Source organism: Cyrtonyx montezumae, unplaced genomic scaffold (genome assembly GCF_038088225.1).
Source record: "Cyrtonyx montezumae isolate F1298 unplaced genomic scaffold, pur_monq_1.0 scaffold_13, whole genome shotgun sequence".
Lineage (NCBI taxonomy): Eukaryota > Metazoa > Chordata > Aves > Galliformes > Odontophoridae > Cyrtonyx > Cyrtonyx montezumae.
In genome coordinates, this window is record NW_027071859.1 from 16,850,887 (window position 1) to 16,871,656 (window position 20,770).

The 20,770-nt window shown below is 37.0% G+C and overlaps 1 protein-coding gene across 1 annotated transcript in view; it reads left to right on the forward strand.

The window, feature by feature from the left end:
- Positions 1–20,770, forward strand: part of EIPR1 (EARP complex and GARP complex interacting protein 1) — a 59,803-nt gene that overhangs the window by 21,358 nt on the left and 17,675 nt on the right. Inside the window, exon 4 of the mRNA XM_065730750.1 lies at positions 12,633–12,789. Within this exon, the coding sequence (XP_065586822.1) occupies positions 12,633–12,789 (157 nt within the window). The remainder of the gene's footprint in view (positions 1–12,632; positions 12,790–20,770) is intronic.

Sequence of the window (20,770 nt, forward strand, 5' to 3'; positions counted from 1 at the left end):
GGGAGGCAATCTGAGTTATCCTTTGGCATTAGAAGATTTCATTGTATTCCTTTTTTTTGAAAGCAGATCACGAGAAACTGCTTTCTAGATTCAGTTTTTTTTTTTAGCTCAGTTTTCAAATATTGAACTGATCCAGTATAGTAACTGGAAAAAAAAAAGGCATGCTCTCCCTGTGTATCTGCTCAGCACATTGCTGCAGTAAGTAACTATTGGTGTATAACACATCTTGTGTTGTAGTACATTTAAGCACTCTTGTCCCACTATCTTGTTGGTAAGTGAAATCTAGAAGCTAGCTTTTCCTTCGGTGTATATTCAGAGTTACTCCTGAATTATGCAAGTGAAACCAAGTATTCTGTGCAAATTCCATTGGTTAAACATTAAGAGATATTGTGACTTCATTTTTTCATATTTCATTCTGTGGCCCTTTTTCTACCGTGAAAATGTAGCCTGCTTATGCTGAAAAGATTTGCTTGCTTGGTGGCCTCTTAAAAGAACACAGAAGATATGTAGTTTTTTCCTTCTCCTGCTGATCTAAAAAACATTAGAATTTGTCTGAAGCGTCTTGTAACTCTTTACTCAGTAGTTACATTTTCTAATACATAAGGAACAAATCTAGATTTGTATTTAACCACCTGATGATATCAAGTTGTACTAAGTTCCAGTTTATATTTTGAAAGGAAAATGTTTCTTTCTATAGACTATTTATTCCCTACTGTGCTTCCATGAAAACTAGTTAAAATACTTAGAAGGTGACTGTAATTCTGTTTCTCACTTGTTTTTTAGGTTGTATCTTGCAACCTTAAGTGTTTCTGACTAATTGATGTGAAAATGAGGAACTGTTGCATATGTTTCTGCCACTGAAGTAGCAGATAGCTACAGGGAATGAGAGAACTTGAAGTTGATATCTATCTGCCTTTTCTGGCATTGTAAAGACTTCTGTGGCTCAGCATACTTTTGTTGTCCACTGTGTAAGTGTGTGGCCATCTAGTAGACAAACAGCACTTGTTCACAGTTTAAGTATCACAGGGTGGTGTGAGTTGTTAAGCATGTCAGAGGGTCTCTAGTTCTTCATTCTACGTGAAGCAGAGCTCACAGTGAGATCAGACCGAATTTTTCAGATTCTTACGTGGCTGCTTGTGGTAAATCTTCAAGAATGGAATTTGCACAGGCTCTCTGAGCATCTGCTGCTCCACTGCCTGGCTGTCTGAATAATGGGGGAAAAAATTGTTGGCTTGTATCCAGTCACAACCTCTCTTTTTTCAGCTTTTTCCTTGTTGCACCTCGTTTTTGTTTGTTCCCCCCCAGTGAAGAGACCTGATCTGTCTATCCCCTTGAGAAACTTCTCAGAAGTCCTTGAAAGGTTCCTCTTGGGTCCCTATGAGGTCTCATCTTTTCTAGGGACAGCAAACTCAACTTGTTTGTTTTCTTCATCTCTCACAGGGTATGTGCTTCAACTTCCTGAAAATCCAGGGTGGTCCTTTGCTGAAATGTTTTTGTTTGCTTGTTTGTTTAATGGGCTTGCTGATCTAGAGTAGTCCTTCTGTTTTCTCTTGCTGAGTTCTTAATAAAACAGAAGTCTAAAAGACTTTTTTAAAAAAATGCTAATATCCATTATCAATGGGTAGAACATCTTCTGTCTTGATTTAGCGGATGGTTCTGCCTCTTGAGATCCTGAGTGTTTTACTTGTTTTACTGAGCTTGTTTCCCCAGCCTAGTCCTGATCACTGAGAGTGTCTTCATCTTTCTGTCCATCAGCATCACAAAGTGGTTATGGTTCTTTTGGGTGTCTGGGTGTATACTGATGTCTTGCAGCATTAATTCCTTACAGACTGTAAAGTGTATGTTTGTTGCAATCCTCTGCAGTTTTTTCTTTAAATGTATGCAATTCAGTCTTGTTATCACCATGTTTGTTCAGAGAAATATTGTGGAGATGATTTTCCCAGTCTGACTTCAACTAAATCAGCCTGCTTCGTTCAAGTAACGTCTGTTACTTGATTAAACATTTACAACTGCTTAGTCCTCTCCTACTGCTTACTCATAATGTCTAATCAGTGTTGCCTACTGCTTTGTATTCTTAGGGGAGAAAACTTTTCCCCCTGTCGTGTTTGTACTATGTATGATAGTTCACCTCAGAGGTGTTTTGTTCTTCAAATTCCTTCTGTCTGACTCCCTGCTTTGCTGCTGTACTTGCCAAAGTATGAACGTAAGCATGATGTTGCACTGAAATTGCCATCTGTTATTATGACAAAGAAAAGGTGTCATTTTTTTCCTTTGTTATGTACAAGGCAGACAACAGCTAACATACAGAGGTATGAGTTGGTTTGTTTGAAGCATAGCACGACAGTCCTCAAAGGCTGGCATTATCAGCTAGAGAAATTCCACGTTCCACTGAAATATTTCAGAGGATGAGTTTTAAAGCTATTCAGAGAATATTTGAATATTGCAAATGAACATGAGAAAAAGCTTCTGTACTTTTGAGGTTTACAGAGCACTGGAACAAGCTGCCCATGGAGGTTATAGAGACTGCTTTCTTTGGTGATACTCAAAAACCTGCTTGGGCACTTTTCTGTGCAACCTGTTCGAAGTAACTTGCTTTAGCAGGGGCCTTGCGTTTGATGATCTTCAGAGGTCCCTTCCAATACCTACGGGTCTGTGATGATTCTGTGAAACCTGCATATCTCTGAGCATGTTTTTGTGGCTATGTCATTGTGAGGTCCAACAGTACACCTCTCCCATGTTGTCTCACTGGTCATCATCATCATCAATGTTAAATGCTATCTTCCTGAATTGCTTGTATCCTGCTCTGTTTTCCTACCAGTGGACACTTAGGTGGTTGGAGTTCCACATGAGGACCAGGACCTAGGAATAGGAAGCTCCTTCTTATCTGAAGATTGCCTTTTCTACACAAAAGAAGATGAGACCCACCATCCATTGACAGAGCTTCATTCTATCCGCTGTTCTTTATAAAGGACAGTTTTCCACTTGAGCCTTCCTGATCTGTACTTTGTGAAGAGCCTGTGTTTGTCTATGAGTGTGCAATTCCAGTGAGATTGTAGATATGCAGTAAACATAAGTTTTGTTTGATCAGTAATAGCAAAGACATTGCCTTGTCTCTACACTGAAAAATTGACTGTGGGATGACTTTATCAGGTTTTTTTTGTTATATTCATGACTTTTTAGTTTTTAAGTTATTTAAGGAGGACCTGTGTAACTCTCCAGTTTCATTAAAAAGTTATGTTGGGGTTTCTCTCCCGTGAGCACTTCTGAGTTGTAAACAAATGAAACTGAGTAGTTATTAGCAGCTGTTAGTTATAGCAGTACAGCTAATAGTTATTAGCAGTTAGTCAGCCACTTTTAATGCTAATTAAACTAACATAGAACAAGATTTACTCTGTCCTTTCTGGGCTTCCTGGATGCACTAGCTGTTAATATCTGTTAATATCAGGTAAATGGAATTCAAATAATAAAAACTTTAGTAACATATTTCTTGTATTAGCAAAATCAACTTTCTTATCCTAGTATTTGTACTTCATGTCTGAAATTGAGGTGATATCACATCTTGCTGTATCTTACTTTTGGCTTGAACAGAGTTAATGTTCGTTGTAGTAGCTGGTACAATGCTGCATTTCAGATTTCTGTTGAAAACAGATGATAGCATACAGATGTTTAGTTGTTTCTGATTAGCATTACACAGAGTTGAGGACATTTCAGCTTCTTGTGTTGCCCTGCCAGTGAGGAGCTGGGGGTGCATAAGAAGTGGGAGAGGACAAAACCAGGACAGCTGATTCAAACTGGCCAAACGAATGTTCTATACCATATGGTGTCATGCTGAACCATAAAACCCTGGGGAAAGAAGAAATGGGTCATTTGAAGTGGTGGCATTTGTGCTCCCAAGAAACCATTGTGTGTGATGAGCCCTGTGTTCCTAGGAGAGACAAAGTCTGTCTGCTGATGGGAAATAGTGAATTAATTCCTCAGTTTGTGTTACTTACGTGCTCAGCCTTTGCTTTACCTGGTAAACAGTGTTTATCTTGACCCATGAGTTCTTGTGCATTCTCTTCCTTATCTCTTTATCTCTCTGTGGAGGCTGCAAGCAGGTGCCAGTGTGATGCCTAGATCCTACCAGAGTTGAAGCACAATGATCTACTAGCTTTTCAATAATAATTATGTGGCCATATTTTGAATTGTATTCAGTTTATTATTGTTTTTTTCTTTCGTTGACTAGTTTTGCTTGCTGTGGGATCAAATGGATGTTATCTGCCTAAATAGATGAGGTAATGTGAAAACTTAGTCAAATTATGACTCTGAGGTCTACCATTTCAATCACAGGCCATTGCTAGAAGTAAGTTTATGTTGATAGTGGTTACTCTTCTGGATCTCTATTGTGATTAAGTATTTGCAAAAGTCTTAGGTGTAGTAAACTTATATTTTCAATTCAAGGTGTTAGTTAGAACTTAATCCTGCCAGTTTGAGGTAGCCACATATGCAACTGATTTTGGATGTAGTGACATCTGTCCTATTTGAATTAGATTTCTGTGAACTTTCAAGTAATCTTTGTCTTTGGAGCTTACATGCAGTAATAGTAGGCTAAAGCCTGCTTAAATAGAGCATTGAATGTGCAACGGTCTGGTGATGGTGTGATTCAGTGGAGGGGATAAGTGGTTCTCAGTTGCCATTAAATTGTTAAGGAGTGTAGTGTTTTAATATCTCACGAAACATCGAGTGGGAATGTTAATGCATTGCTATCATCTAGCCCTACTTAACTGACAGCTGCTGTGGCTTTGGTGGTGATGCAAGTGAGTGCCTCTGAGACTGCAGCTTTCTCTTTGGTACTTCTGCATACAAAAAAAGGGCAATGTTGATAATAGTGTTCTGCTTCACTAGCCTTAGTGATGATGGAAGCCAGTGTGTATGGTTCATTGACTTTTATTGGTGTGTTGTGCAGATCTCCTCAGCCCAGGGTAAACTCTAACAGTGATTTTTGTATGGCCAGCTGATACCTTGTTATGGTGTGCTGGTGGTAACAATACTAGGAAGATCATCGCAAACAAAAGCGAGTAGTTAGAGCTAGTCTCTTCATTCTTTTCTGCTGCCTAGACAGGGATATTTGATGAATCAAAGATATTGTAAGTCATGGTTCTGACTTACGAGATCTGGTCCTCTGGAGTTTCAGAAAGCAAGCATGCCTGTTAGTGCTGCTAAGCCGCTTTTACAGTGCTGTAGCCAGATTTTGCCTGGAGTGAAGTTTGGCTCATCGGTATAGTGAGGGTTACAGTTCTTATCTCGGGCTGTCCTCCAATGGCAGAATTCCAGAGGTGCGGTCGATAAATTTTGAGCTCCCTCAAATGGGTATATAAACATCTGCATAGCACAACCCAGAGAAAAAGTATGTGCTGAAATATTGTCTCAAATCACCTCTGCACAGGAAACATCAGACTATAAGAGTTCAGTTTATGCCTTCTCCAGTTTTTCAGCCTGCTGACTGCATGCTTTCTGCAGGTTCTGTCTCATAGTCCCATATTATGTGATTGGTTTACCTGTTTCTTCACATCATATCCACTGCTTTGCATGCTTTTAGATTGTGTTCTCTCCAGGATGCAAGGGTTTTAATATTTCCTAATACGTTTATAAATACAATGCAAACGTGGTGTCTAGTGCTCAAGTTGTATGTGTTGTATTGTGCAGTAGATGTGAATTTATGGTCGCTTGTACTCTGATGCTAACAGTAAAGCTTTGTCCAGCATTTTCCACGTGTTGGAAGTCATGAAAGACCAGGTAGGCATGGAAGATGTTCTCTGTATATGTATACCTCTGGGCTAGACCTGACTGGAGCATGTTTCTATTAATTCTTTTTTCGGCTCCTCTTGGAAGCATACTTCTATAGGATACATAGTGAGCTGCTGTATTTCTGCTCTGTTTCTGTGTATACATTTACAAAATAAGAAGCTGCATGTTAATAGCTTAAAAATGCTGAAAAGAAAAATTAAGCTGCCTATGATGTTTTATTCTTTACCTCAGCTCCATGTATTTCTGAAAAAATGTAAAATGGAAGGTTACGCCTGCTTGGAGCTCTATTGTTGAAATTTTTAACCCAGAAACAGGATGATGTTTTTTTTCTCCTCATCTTCTTCTGCCTGTAAAAGACAAGCTGATTAAAGAGAATATGGTTTATCTTTTTATGAATCAACGGAAAAGGTTATTCTTTAGAAGGAAGCATACTTAAATCATGTTGGGTTTGACTTTTTTCATTTTATTAGGAGAAGGATGTTTACATTCATTAATAAGGAAGAGTGATAACTCTGTCAGTGGTGAGAAGGAGGCTTCTGCACACTTGCTGCTTGTTCCTGTCATACTGAGAGCACTAATGGGCACCAGCTGGGCTGCAGCTATAGCAGCTTCACCACTTCAGCCTCGCACAGTGAGAGTTGCTGTGGCAGAGCTGCAGAAGGGCCGCCTGTGTGGATTTAGGAAGTATACACTTGAGTTGTTGTTCCCTGGGCAACAGAATAACTGCAGCCAGCTGGCTCTGCACCACCTGAGCTGATCAAAGAGCAAACCCTGTCAGGCACTGATACTTCAACTCCTCCAGATTCAGCGGGAATGTCTGCAGGCAATGATGTAGGGAGCGTTGTCATTTGGATTTCAAGGTTAAACACAGGGGAATGAAGCAGAATGACAGTAGAAATAAAATGCAAACGTTGTTCCTGTAGGTGCTACCATCTCATGTATGTAGTTATCGATTCTAGAAAATCAATTTTAAAATACTTCATTACTAATGTACATATAAAATGTGTTTCAGAATGATTTTAAAAGAGAACAGGAGACTAGCAATAACTGTCTTTGTTTTCCTTCTTCCAAAGGAATACATTAATCAGGATGATTTATCACACACATTTAGGTAAGAAAGATGGTAAAGAATGATTGAACATAAAGATTGGAGTGCTTAGTAAAATGATATAATTAGGGAGGGCTGTGCAGAGCTGCACTTATTCTACTTTAGGTGACTGCTGCAAGCCTGTGACAAGTGCAGACTGTAGTTGTTACATATGTCAGAGCACACTTCAGAGGCATGGGGGAGGTTATTCTGCAAGTGGTGCCAGAAAAATGAAAGGTGGATGATTGAACAGCTGTGTTGTAATGTTGGCTGATGTGTTCCTGTGTAATTGGGATCAAAATCTGCTTATGAGGTGGGTTGTGGGTGATGGTGCTTCCTCAATGACCGTTTAGCTATATTCTTATGCTATAGCTTTTACATTATACCAGTGCCTGTAAGCATTGCTTTGCTTGAGTTTTAGGGAGCTTTACATTTTAAAATCCTGTTTTAAGCACTGTTAACAAATGGTAAAGATTGAAATTGTGTGTTTTATCACTTGTCTTGAAATAGAAAATATAAAGAAGAAACCTAATATCTCTATTGCTTGTGAAAGATATCTTCAATTCTGGAAAGGTAACTGCAGTGGGTGAACCAGAAGTGGGCAGAACAAGGGCAATTGATAGTACAGGTTAACTTCTGCTGAGCTTAGGGCAGCTTCAGTCCTCACCTGATCAAACAAGGCAAGAGGTGGATCTTTACATGTGCTCTAATTTCTAGATGCAGTGTCCTCAGTACAGGAGTGGAACACCTCCTCTGTGAGGACAGGCTGAGGAGGCTGGGGCTGTTCAGCCTGGAGAAGAGAAGGCTTGTGAGAGACCAAAGTGCAGCCTTTCAGTATCTAAAGAGGGACTGTAAGAAAGAAGATGCTTTAGCAGGGTCTGTTGTGATAGGACAAGGAAAAATGGGAGATTTCGATTAGCTATGAGGAAGAAATTTTTTTTCTTTACAATAAGCACTGGAGCAGGTTCCCCAGAGATGTGGTGGATGCTCTATCTGTGGAGACATCCACAGTCAGGCTGGACAGGGCTCTGAGCAACCTAATCTAGCTGTAGATGTTCCTGATGATTGCAGGGGAGTTGGACTAGATGGCCTTTAAAGGTACCTTCCAACTCCAATGATTCTGTGAACAAGTATGGCTTTTAGTATTCAATAAAAATAAACAAATAGGGGTCTAATTGATACTACTTATTGTCTGCAGTGATTATGGAGGCTGCATCTCCTCCTTCTGCCTTTATTCTTATTTACTTTGTTAGTCATCTAGATATCACTTGATTTCTTAGTCCTTTTACTGGGATTACAAATTGTCTTTTCTAAAGTGGCTATTTATTAAAGGGAACAAACTATATTTTTGAAGAAGTCTCTGTAAATGGACTTCTATGATTGTATCTAATGTTCAGTTGAATTTCTGTGATTTCCAAGGCTGTGGAATTTCCTGAACAAATCTTAGTAAGAACTTGGAATTAGTTTTAAATTCTTCTTTCAAAATCTGGAGACCTGATATAGCTCACTTGTTTGATTATGGTGTTTTCTAGAAAGATAAAAAAGCCAAGGGTTGTTTAAAGTGTGTAGACAATTCCTTCTATCTTAAAAGTCTGAATGTATGTAGAAGTTGAAATTTACTGCTAGGGTGGGAGTGACCTTTAGTGTCATAAGCAAACGCATCACATCTGGAATAAGCAGTCAGTGTTCTTACATTCATATTTTTTTTCTTCTCTCCTATTCTTGAGATGATCATGCGGTTGTTGAGGGATGTTGGATGGCTGCTGCATTCTATCCAGCAGTGGCTCCATGAATTGATCTGTTGTGTGTGACAAAATTCTACACGGGAGCAGCAAGTACTTATAATTGACATTGTGTGCTTCTTTTTGTACTGTCATTAGTAGCTTCCTGATAACTCTACCTGTCAGTTGTTTGGGTTTTTTTGAGGGGTTTATTTCTCTCTGAGTTGATTAAGCTGGAACAACTCTCTAAGGGGAGCAATGTTTGGAGGTAGATAAACAGGATGTTTCACCTGTCTACAACTCTTTTTTTTTTCCCCACTGTTGAAACTGCTGGTAGTGGAAAAGCTGAAAATTGTAATGTGAAGTTCTTTTGAGTGCTGGAGTGAAAATTGGTATTGATTTGACCAAGTTGTGACCTTTTGCAAATTGCGCATTCTGTATGCAGAGGGTTTTCTCACTTGTGTAACTTGCAAAGTAGGCATCTGTAGAAGGCTGTGAGCTCTGTGATTTTCTCAGGCTTTGGGCAAACTTGCTGAAGTTTATTTCCTGTGGTTTGTTCCTGCACCCTCAGAACTGCCAGAACAACTAGTGTATAGTTTCTTTCTAACTCAGTATTGTCAAAATGTGGGGTTATTTGCTTATTCCTAACTTCTTGCCTGTTGCTTTTTAAGCTTGGATCACTTCAACAGAACTAGGTAGAAGGAATTGTATATAGTCACTCTGGCAGATCTGAGAGTATGGCATCCTCAGCCCGGGAGGTCCTGTTAATGAGAGTGAGGGAGCAATGCTTAACAGGGAGTTGTTGCTTTTGGGAAAGTGTGTTTAACTCCAGCCGTAACTACTGAGAAGTATACTGAAGGTGCATAGTGACAAGGGACTCTTTTTGAATGATGAGGAACAAAAGTGACAGCAGTATAACAATTCATTGTTTTCATCTTGTATTACAGTTTTGAACAGTTCTTAAGGAGTACAGCAGTACTCCCTTCTGTAAAACTTTCACTTACACTTTATGAAGGTGGAACTTAATGTTTACTCAGTGCTTAGTGAAAACCAGTAACATTTTGCTTAATGTGAAAGCTTATCAATTCTTTTCTGCATTGGTGCTGTGTACTAAAAATTCTAGTTGAAACATGAGGTAACATCAGAAAAGTAGATTCTGACTTTATGAATAGCTTTAAAGTGTATAGGTATGATTTAAATAGGTATTCTGTGCTTCTGATTCTGAGTGACTGGTGTTTCGTAATCTAAATATTCTGTTCACTTGTATGGGTCTCTTACTAGTTTTAGGGAAATAATGAGAAGTTATAGGTAAGAACGATGCTTTTTACTAATGTATGCGTGCAGTAGAGTGAAGTAATGTAGGGGAAAATCTTGAGTTTCTGATGTTAATTTTCTTCCTGTTCATAAAGAAAAGAATTGATGATTACCACACTAAGTCTTTCTTGTTATGGAAATAAAGTACCTATAAGTTTTTATTAATTTCTCTAAATATAGTAAAAGATAACCTTTGTGAGAAAGAATGACTGCTGTGCTGTTGAGATCTGTAGAAAATCTAGTAAGTAAAATTTATTTAAAGCATGTATGCTAATGTACAGTTCTTAAGGAATTTTTGATGATGGAAATTGAATTCTGAAAGAAAGCTTCTGTAAGTCCTACAAAGACATGACTATTAATAAACGTAGCATGGTCAAGTTGTATTTCAAAAATAGTGTTCTTTTGAGTTTTAGAAGGGCAAATGTCATCTGATGCACATTATGGCATCAGAGCATCGAGCAGCTTTTCAGAAAGCCTAGACTCCAAGGAATGGCATAAGTGGATCTGCAAGATATGGAAACCTGGTAACTTTTTCTACTACAAGGAAATATCTTCTGCCTAGAATATCAAAGTACACTTCCATTTGCTCCTTAAAAGCATCACTAGGTGTGTATAATTTGAAAACAAATATAAAATTTTATGTAACCACTGCATACATATCAAGCAGATCCATTTCACTGGTGGATTTTATCTAATTTTCAAAATGTTAAAACAGCCCAAGTTACATCAAGTTTCAGGGAGACTTCACTGTATTTTCTTCAGCTTTGAGCAGTCTTCAAAACACTGCTTGTTTAGGTGTTCTGGGGTTTCTAACATGGATGTTTGTGTGTGGAACTCTACACCTTAATTGTTATTAATATTATTTTTCTCCATGCTCATAGGAACATCAACCACAATGCCAAAATGTTTGTTTTGGAACGTTAAAGTGATGTTCCAAGGTTTCCTCAAACTTCTTGTGCTATGCTTGAAAGATGGTTTATGAAATGTTTTGTTAACTTTTCATGATTGTTTTTGTGGTTCTTTGCCTAAATTATGATGATAGCAGAAAAGCTAAAGCTTTATGTGCATGATACAGACCTTTCAGTAATTTTAATCCACTAGAAACTTCTTTGTGTTCTTTAACATTCTGCTTTCCCTAGACAGTCAATATATGACATTCAATACATCTTATTTTCTCAAAGTACTTTGCACATTCAGTTCAGGTTTTTTATTATTTGTATAGAGTATAATGCATGCTGTGCATTGACTTGCCCTTTGCTAAGAAAGGTAGCCATCTGCTGTTGCTTCCTCATCTTTCAATGGCACATTGATTTAAAGTGAAGGATTTACCTCAAACGGTTTGGAAATAGCTGTTTAGCATGCACTATAATTATTAAAAGCTCAATTATGTGCTAATAAGAGATTATCCCTTATTTATCTTTAGGTGATGGTATGGTCTCTTGATACTATATTATACAACTTCCAATTACACTAAAACAGTTATAAAATGGTATTTCTTATTTAATGCTTTCCATCAAATACCCAGTGCTCATATATTCTGAGTTCTATGCTTTTAAGTTCTTCTCTTATTCTTGTTTATTTCTATCAGAAATGGATGTTGTCTGTTGGAGTGGCTATTCTGTGTATATAATATCCAGATAGGTCACCTTTGTAGTGGAGACGTTTCTGTTGAATGACATGGAGCCTAAGAAAGCCTTTCTGCGAGGTTGAGTATTAGGAAAAATGCTGTATATATTAGGAGTCTTAAATATTAGAAAATATTCATTGGTGATGCACTGGAACAGGCTGCTCAGGGAGGTGATGGATTCACCATCCCTGGAGATGTTGAAGAACCATTTAGGCGAGGTACTAAGAGAAAAGGTTCAGAGGGAAATATTGATGGTTGGTTGGACTTGATCTTGGAGGTCTTTTCCAGCCTTGGTGATTGCATGATTCTGCAGTATCACTGCAGCTGGTTTCTTTATTCCTGCTGCAGTAAGCATATTCTTCTGCTTTAAATTCTGGAACAGAAGCTGATATGATGTGGACATGTTTAGTGCTTCTCTGGTCTCTTCTCATTCTGCACTAATGCAAATTCTAATTACTTTTGGGTGGTGGGCAATATCATATGTGCATATACCATATGATATTTGCTCTCCTTTATTACAGTTGGCCTCATATATTGTGATACTTTGCTATATGCATATGAATTCTGTTTAACTTCTGGAAGCTGCTTTTGTTCACTAGAATTAGAGGAATGTACTTGGCTGGAATGCTGAAGCTTTATAGTAAACTGTTATTAGTAGCAAAGGGTACATCATAATGCTGTAGGTTAAACTGAAGATTGTTCTTGAGAGGAAAATTGTAAAATTGTGTCTCAGTTATTGTTAAGGGCTCAAGTAACCTGAATTATTTTTTTTATTAATAGCATTTACTTTTTTTATTAATAGCATTATAGTAAATGAAACTTCGAAAACTTGCCTTAAAAATAGAGATGTGCTTGTGAGCATTGACTTTTACCTCTCAAAGAGAGAGTGTGTACTAATTGAGTTTTGCAGTAACTTGACTACTGACTTGAGGTCTGACTGTACCCATATTCTTTGTTCACTGCATTCGACTTATGGTGTTATTAAATTTTTTAAACAGCAGATGTGTGTTGCCTATAGATTTGCGTAAATGTCGATGCGCTGTATACAAAATGTCTCCCATACGATGATCTGTTGACATTATTCTCTGTTGCTTAGCTTCAGACAGTAAAGTCATGACATGTGCTGCTGTTTGGAGGATGCCGAAGGAATTGGAATCAGGCAGTCATGAATCCCCTGATGATTCATCAAGCAACACTCAAACCCTGGAGCTACTCTGTCACCTTGACAACACAGCCCATGGCAATATGGCCTGGTAGGATTCTGCATATTTTATAGTCCTAGAAAAAGACTACAGGAGAGACCTGTGCTGTTAGTTTTGTGCAGATTTATATTGCAGAAGCTATACTGTACATTTTAAAACTATTGTCTTTTTTCTTCAAAGTACGAATTGGATTTTTGTCCCAGGTATTTCATAGATAAAAAAAAAGTTATTATTGTCTTGCAAACACATATGAAGTAACAGCCTATACTGATTTAATGTCCTTCTCCCCACCTGCCCTCATCTAAAATCTTTGTTGCACAAAGGTATAGCACTTAGCACTTCATTGTTTTTATAGAATATAAATTGGACGTTGTGTCAGGTGAGCAAGTACTGTGAAATGGGGACCGGTTTGGCATAACTCTAATTCACTAGAGATAAGAATGCATTGTATTGTTTCTTGTTTAACTACTCTTTTCTGTGGCCTAAAATACAAGGAGAGCTGCAGTACTGGGGAGAGAATTACAGAGGTTTGTTTCCCTTTCCATTCTTTGAAATATCCATTGGATATAACAAGACCTTTGCTTTGTGTAGGTATGTGATGTGTTCTAGCTGCTTCCTGAAGAAGTACACTAATGCACTTGGTTCATATTTCACCAACTGCAGTATTGTTTTGTGTGTTTATGGGACTAAGAGCCCATCTTCCACTGGCAAGAGAAGTTGACGTGAGAATGTGGTCTGTATTGGTCTTGGGAATTCCTGTCCATCTGTGAAAGAATGGAGGAAAGGATGATTGTGCAAGTTGCACAGTCCCATTTCAAATTTTAGGAGAGTTTTAAGCAGACTGGAATAACGTAGCAGTGTCAATGTTGGGACTGTTCTTAAATAATGACTGCGTCTTAAATAAGTTGTTTCTTGTGTCTGATTCAGACACCTGATGTGTGAGGTGTGTATCCTAATCTTAGTATACTTAAATATATTCTTGTAGCAGTAATTTTAAATTGTATCAAAAGGGAATGGTAGTTAAAATCAGTCTCTGTTCCTTTTCAGAATCTAGGTATGTGAAATTTTCATGAACTATCCTGTAAGAAAAAGTGTAGAATTTAGAAATGATAGCTAAATCGGTTTATTTTTTAATCATGGTGTACATTTTACTGACTTTTCAGTTCCAATATACAAATAGAATCTTAAATTTCAACAACAACAAAAAAAAGCAGTAAATAGAAGGTAATATTTCTTAGGTTCTTCAGAAAAGGTTGGTCACAGGGTATTCAGATGTATGTTGTTAAGGCTATTTTATTCTAAAATCTCAGTATAACTAGTCTTATTTTTTTCATGATAGGAGCTTTAATGCCTTGCTGCTCATTTTAATGAGTACTTCTCTTTCTAACTCTTTGATATTATTAAGCAATTCTGTTCTTATTGTTAAAGAATTGATAGTTTCCAATGTAGTTGGAAACACTGAGGGTTTTTTGTTTTTTATCTTCACGTTTTGCCCCTTAAAAGTTTTCTTTTGCATTTTCTTATATGTATTTCTGATGTTGAGATGTTTCATCAGGGAAGGTTGGGGGGGCACGTTGCTCTTTATGTCATGATGCGGATTTCTTTAAAGACTAGAAATTTGCTGTAGTGTTGGTAGTAAGTTCATAAACAGTCTAGTGTCCTGTCCTATGATTGTTTTTGTTCAGTACTAATGCTTGCAAATATATACTACACGTTATCTATGTAGATTTTCTTCAAGGCATATCTCCATTACATTTCTTCAGTATTTTGTTTTTGATTTTCATTTTATATTGACTTAATTGTTAATCTCTGTAGATCTGTCTTATTTCTATTTCACTTATTTATATGTCACTTTAATATTCCAGAATTTCAGTGTATATAGTTGAAATTTAATGTATGTATCTCCACTCTTTCAAACAGTACGTATGTATATGTGACTGAGTGCTTTTCTTACTAGGTTATGTACCTGGATGGTATTGTACAGTGCCAGATCATCATATGGACATCATAGATACAGTCATAAAGTGGAAATAAACAGATTACATAAATAAAAAAAGTGAAAGCTTAATCATGTAATCATGGGATGCCTGAATGAGGAGGAATGAAAAATTCAGTTCTGAAGTAGCAAACAGCTATCAGTTGCTATAGAAAATTGGAAAGGGGTGGGAATACATTAGGAAAATACATAATTTGCAAATATATATAATGTATTATACGTATGTAACGTGGGTAAAGCCACTATCCTCATTAAGCTTCCTTACATACCGAAGCTGAGGTTTTTTCTTTGTGCCTCACTCAAGAAATCCTAAATATAGACTTGCAAGTATTATCATATATAAAAGATAAGAAATTTTCTCCTACGAAGTCTCTGTTTCAGGAACTTGGAGACGTCTGTCATTGAAACATTAAATTTTTGAATTCACAGAAGAGAAAGCTACAAGTGAGCATTCTCACAACTTTTGTTAAGTCTCCCAGTAAAATATGGACAAGTACCATCTTTTCTTTAAATGTGATTGTGCAGTACAGAGCAGGCTCATTAACGCCGGTTTATTTTAAAAGTACAAATTTGCTGTGGCAGTCTTTTCAGCTTGAGTGGGAGTTTAAGACATTGCATGCAGAATGTTACAGCTCCAATTTTATCGCTCATTAATGAGCACCATCACCTGATGCAAGTTTAGCATATTTGTGTTTGATGCCCTGAAGACAAATGAGTATGATCAAGAAGTGAGATTCAGAAGTGCTTCGCTTATTTTCTTTTGGAGGAGGAAAAAAAAACCCAAGTACGAAAATCAGAAATATGTACAAAGGAAAGTGAAATTGGTGGTTTTAGTAACTTTAATGCTTTTAGCTATCTTCAGATAACACTTGCATTTGCTGTCATGTTGTTGGTAACATTAACTCTTCTACAGTGTACCACTTTGTTAGTGATCAGGATCTATATATTAAAATTCTACCTTACTATTTATTTCATTACAAAAAAATATCTGAAACAATTCAGTGATCTGTATCTGAATAACTGAAACTTGGAAGTAATGCTTCTTCTAGAAGGATTTTTTTTGGTAGTATTTTAAGTGTTGCTTAACAGCGAAGGTGTGTAATAAATGTAGTCATGATTTCTTTTGAAGTAAAAACTTGATTTTGCTACTTGATATGTTACTATACCAGAAAAGGTCTGGTAGCGCACAGGAAATCAGTAAGTTCATGAACTACATCATGTAGAGCTTATGAGATGTATTCAGTTAATATTTTTGGCCTCTTGTGATTAATTCAGTAGATTTCACATGATGTAAATGAACTTAGTTTTGCTGAAGTCTTTGTAGGTTATTTACCATAGATTTGTAAGTCATGATATGAAAAGTAATATAGAAATGTTGTTATTCTATAACAATGATTTTTCTATTTCACTTTTCCTTTTTAACTTTGAAAATAGTTTTTCCATTTCAGTTTTTGCATGCTGTCACTTTCTCTATTTTGCCTGCTGAATTACTTGAGACTTTATCCAACCGAAAGATGACACTTTTTATTAAGTATTTTTTATTTAGCTGTTCTCAGCACTGAAAATCTCTCAGGTTAAATCTCTCAAGTTCTGCAATTTGAAGAGCTGTAAGCTCTTCAGTAAGAGCTCTTACCAAACTCCCCAAGAACTGTCCTTGTGTATTTTATTGATGAAAAATGGATGCAGTAGAGCATGCCTGCCTTATGTCTTTAGTCTGAAAACTCTTAGTCACAGCTTCCTTTCTGCTGAGAACAGGTCTTGCTGTTGAATATTTCATAAATTTTCATTGCATAGGCTGATTGTGTTTTATTTCTACCAGTGTATGCAGGACATAGGTAGGCCAGTCAAGCTACTGACTGGAGATGTTTATTCATATCTGTAGTTGTGCATGGCTTGAAATGTTAAAGTGACAGCTTTAATCAGTTTAGTTCATATGTATAATCTCTATAATCAGTTTACTCAGTTTTTCATTGCTCTTTTAAGCTTTACTAATATTAAAATTTACTAAATTATATTATAATGCACACATAGTCCAGATGGAAACTTGAGATTGCTAATCAGTTATAACGGTGTTCGTTTTTTGATTTTCATTTCCAATCACAAATAGTTCAGTAGAAAATTAATACTGTTTATCTTTAAAATAAATAAATAAAAACAACCTGTTCCTACATCTTGATTTCATGAAACTGATTCACTTCCTGTTAGTCTGAATTCCAGAAGTTCACAATCTGTCTTTATACTTACATTTTTTAAAAGTATCTACTTAGTGCTGAAATTGTGACTCTTACTGAGGAGATCCTAGCCAATTCTTTTTCTTGCTCTAAGCTTGTCTAATAGCACAGCTGCAGTGGATGGAGATGCAGTGAGATAAATATGGACACTGAGGCCGACCCTTTATTATTTTTCATTCTCCATTTCATTTTTAAAAAGTCTTCTGGGGTCATCAATGTAATGATTTGATGACTTAAGGGAAAAAATTAGGAACAGTTTACTGTCTGTACTTTTCCTGTGTCATCAGAATACTCTTGCGTTCATTTGTGAAACAGTTATGTCGTTCCAAATGTCAACATTTTTGGAACCAGAATGAAGTATGAGGTGGGTGTATTTTGGGGTCTAGTCCAAATGAACCTTTAACTTATTCACTTTTGTTAGCAGTGTCTTAACCAGAAAAGGTACCTAAATTCATGCATCTTAACTTTCAAGTTTGTTTTAGGTAGTGGTGGTTTTTGTTTTGTTGTATTTTGAGTGCTTGAACACCTTGCTGAATGAGAATTTTGAGACAAAGCATAGCTTGTATTCGCTGAACATTTGGTTCTAACAGCATGGATGTCAACAGAACCAAGAACCAGCCAGAACTATTTAAATAGAAAAATGTGACCACTCTGTAGAGCACTTGAGTAAGGTGTAAGAATGGTGGATCCCAAGCTGTACTCTGATCCTTAGTCTTAGAAAAACATCCTAGTCACCAGATAGTCTTAAATTTGAGTTATTGTACTGTGAAAAATGAAGGATATTTGTATTTTTGTGATGGACTGCATTGAGGCTGCAAGATGTTCTGCTGAGTAATAGAATATTTGGGTCTATATTCTGCTTTGCAGTGCATGAGAATTTTCAACTGAACAAAATTTTTCTTGTTATAAGAACAAATCGCTGTCATCCTGTAGCTACTTTTAAGCAACAGTTAAAGCTTTTTTTGTCCAAGATAATATGGTTGACTTCAGTTCACACTGACGGAAGAAAGTGTTTGCGTGTTGCTTTTCTTCTTTAAACTATGGTGGATAACTTTGAGCTGTTCATTTGTGAAAGCTCATTGTTTTAATAAGAGATGGGTGCTAACTATCTTTTTAGCATAAAAGAACTGTATTGTATGTTTTATTTTCACTCAAATGCACAAATCTTTTTCCTGCATTAGGAAAATGTTCTCTATAGGATTTAATATTTAAGTGTATTTAAACCAAAAACTGCTAGCTAAAAGCTAATCTGTAGCATAATGAGTCAGATGATAATGAAACAAGGTAAAAGAAAACTCATGATTCCTTGTCTGCTGCTTATAGAGTCTCTAAAGAGCTGTGGTGAACTTGGCACTCGGTTTCTGAGTGGCAGCTATGGTTTTTGACAAGTATATTGTCCACTTTTGAAAACTGTAGGCACCAGCAACTGTTGTTACACTAAGGAAAATGGTATTAACTGGTTTATCTGTTTTCCTTTTTAAAAATTGCCACCGCTTTCAACATGTCAAAAATTAAAAATAGAAGTCTAGAATGTATACATTATTTTGAAAGCAAGTTGTTCTTTTCCACTCACAGTATTTTCCCCTTTTCCTTGTTATTTCATGTGTTTAATATTCAGTTATTAATGTATGTTACAGCTGAATGAAGAGTCATTTGAATGATCACTTAAATTATAAAATATGAATGATCACTGCACCACACTCTTAAAACAATGAACTATCATAGCTGATAAATAAGAGCAGAATGGGCATCTTACAAGGACAGAATGTTTGTTCAGAGACCTTTTCATTCTAAGGAATGTCAGCTGGATTATAATTGGCTGTAATTAGCACACTGTTCAGCTATAAAAATGCTTTACCTTGAAGCGCAGTGATACTCAGATGTGAAATTCCTTCCCACCTTTGAAAACATCAAAGAAACTGCTTTCAATATAGCTTTTATGACTGAAAACTTGAGTGGCCAGTGTAGGAAAGGGGCAAATATACCAACAGGCATCAGGAATATTGATCTCTGGCTGGAAGAACTCTTTGAGTTAACTGGTGAAATCTAATTTATTGTGTATAATTGAATATCTACATACACTAGCATTTGGTGTTATGATACTTTCAGCAACACACAAGTTAAAGGAAAAATATTATTAGAATTGTGAAGATTTATTAACCATTAGATAGTGATGATTCTGATATCTTTTAAAATTTATGATCCCAAAACTGACTTTTCTTTGGAAAAGGGGAAGGCTCAGATGTGCAATCAGGTGAAGATCCTAGTGTACTGATATTTTATCCGATTAGGTGCTCATAAAGTGTTTTCATCTCCTTGAAGGACAGCAGAACTGTATGGAATTCTGAAATATACACGGTTGTGACAATTAGTCTATTATGAGCAAAATGATGGTTGAACTTGAAATTACAGCAGTTCAATTACAACACGGTTTTCAGTTGCTTGTAAATCTTTCTAAGTTGTAAAATGCATCTTTTAACAAGGAACACTTTTAAAAAGAAGACTGACAATTTGGGCGTGAGCCAAGTAGTGCTCTCACAGTGTGGAAGGCCGTCAGTATCCTGCACTGCATCAAAAGAGGGTTACCAACAAGGAAAGGGGAGGGGACTGCTCCCCTCTACTCTGCCTTTGTGAGGCCTCTACTGTGTCCAAGCCTGGGATCCTCAGCACAGGAGACCTGTGGAGCTGTTGGAACAGATTTGGTGGAGGGCCTTGAAGAATGATCATCGGGCTGGAACAACTCTTCTCTGAAAAAAGACTGAGGGAGTTGGATGTGTGTAGCTTGGAGAAGATAGGTCTTGAGAGAGACCTACCTCCCTGTGACCTTCCAATACTTGAAGACAGCGTACAAGCAGGAGCAGGACTAACTTTTACACAGTCTGATAGTGATAGGACAAGACAGAATGTCTTTGCACTAAAAGAGGGGAGGTTTAGATTAGATATTAGGAAGAAGTTTTTTACTCAGAGGGTGGTGAGGCACTAGAACAGGTTGCCCGGGGAGTTTGTGGATTATCCCATCCCTGTAGGCATTCAAAGGCCAGGTTAGATGGGATCCCAAGCAGCCTGACCTGGTGGATGGCAGCTCTGCCCATGGCAGGGGCACTGGAACTAGGTGATCTTTAAGATCCCCTCCAACATAAGACGTCCAGTGAATAATGAAGGTAAAAACAGCCTAAATTAAAACAAATCATAGAATTACTCCAGTTCCGTATGTTTGTTAAAATATATCTAAAAGCATGATGGTAGCTTAATGTGATAAATGAAGAGATTTTGTTCTAATACAACAGAACTCTTTTCAAATGATCTTGTGTATGTAGTTAACTTGTGTGGATTGACAACATAATAAGGATGAGGGTCGTGGTTCCAGGCAGAAAGACTGACCTGATTCACGTAAGAAGTTACACAAGAAAATTTGTCTGATGTTCTGTGCTATCTCTTGCAGCTTGAGAGTTTTTCTTTACATATGCACTGAAGATGAGAACAGCATTTCAAACACTGTTAGACCAAAGCCTTAAATTATTAGAAGATTGGGGAAAGTTTATCTATCAATATTCTCTATTTATATCAGTTATGATCTCTATCTTTAGATGCATTGTGGAGATAGGACAAGAGTTATCCTTTTAACGTTCCTGTTATCTCAAGCAAAATATTAAGGGTTTTTGTGTATGCACTTAGCTGTGCTTCCTGTACCCACTGGCAGAGCGTGCTGTTTCTCATAGCTAGAAATAGAGAACTGATATTTCTTCTATTCCTTCATGTGTAGCACAAAAATGGAGAATCGCAGGTAAAATGTGTGTTGGAACTG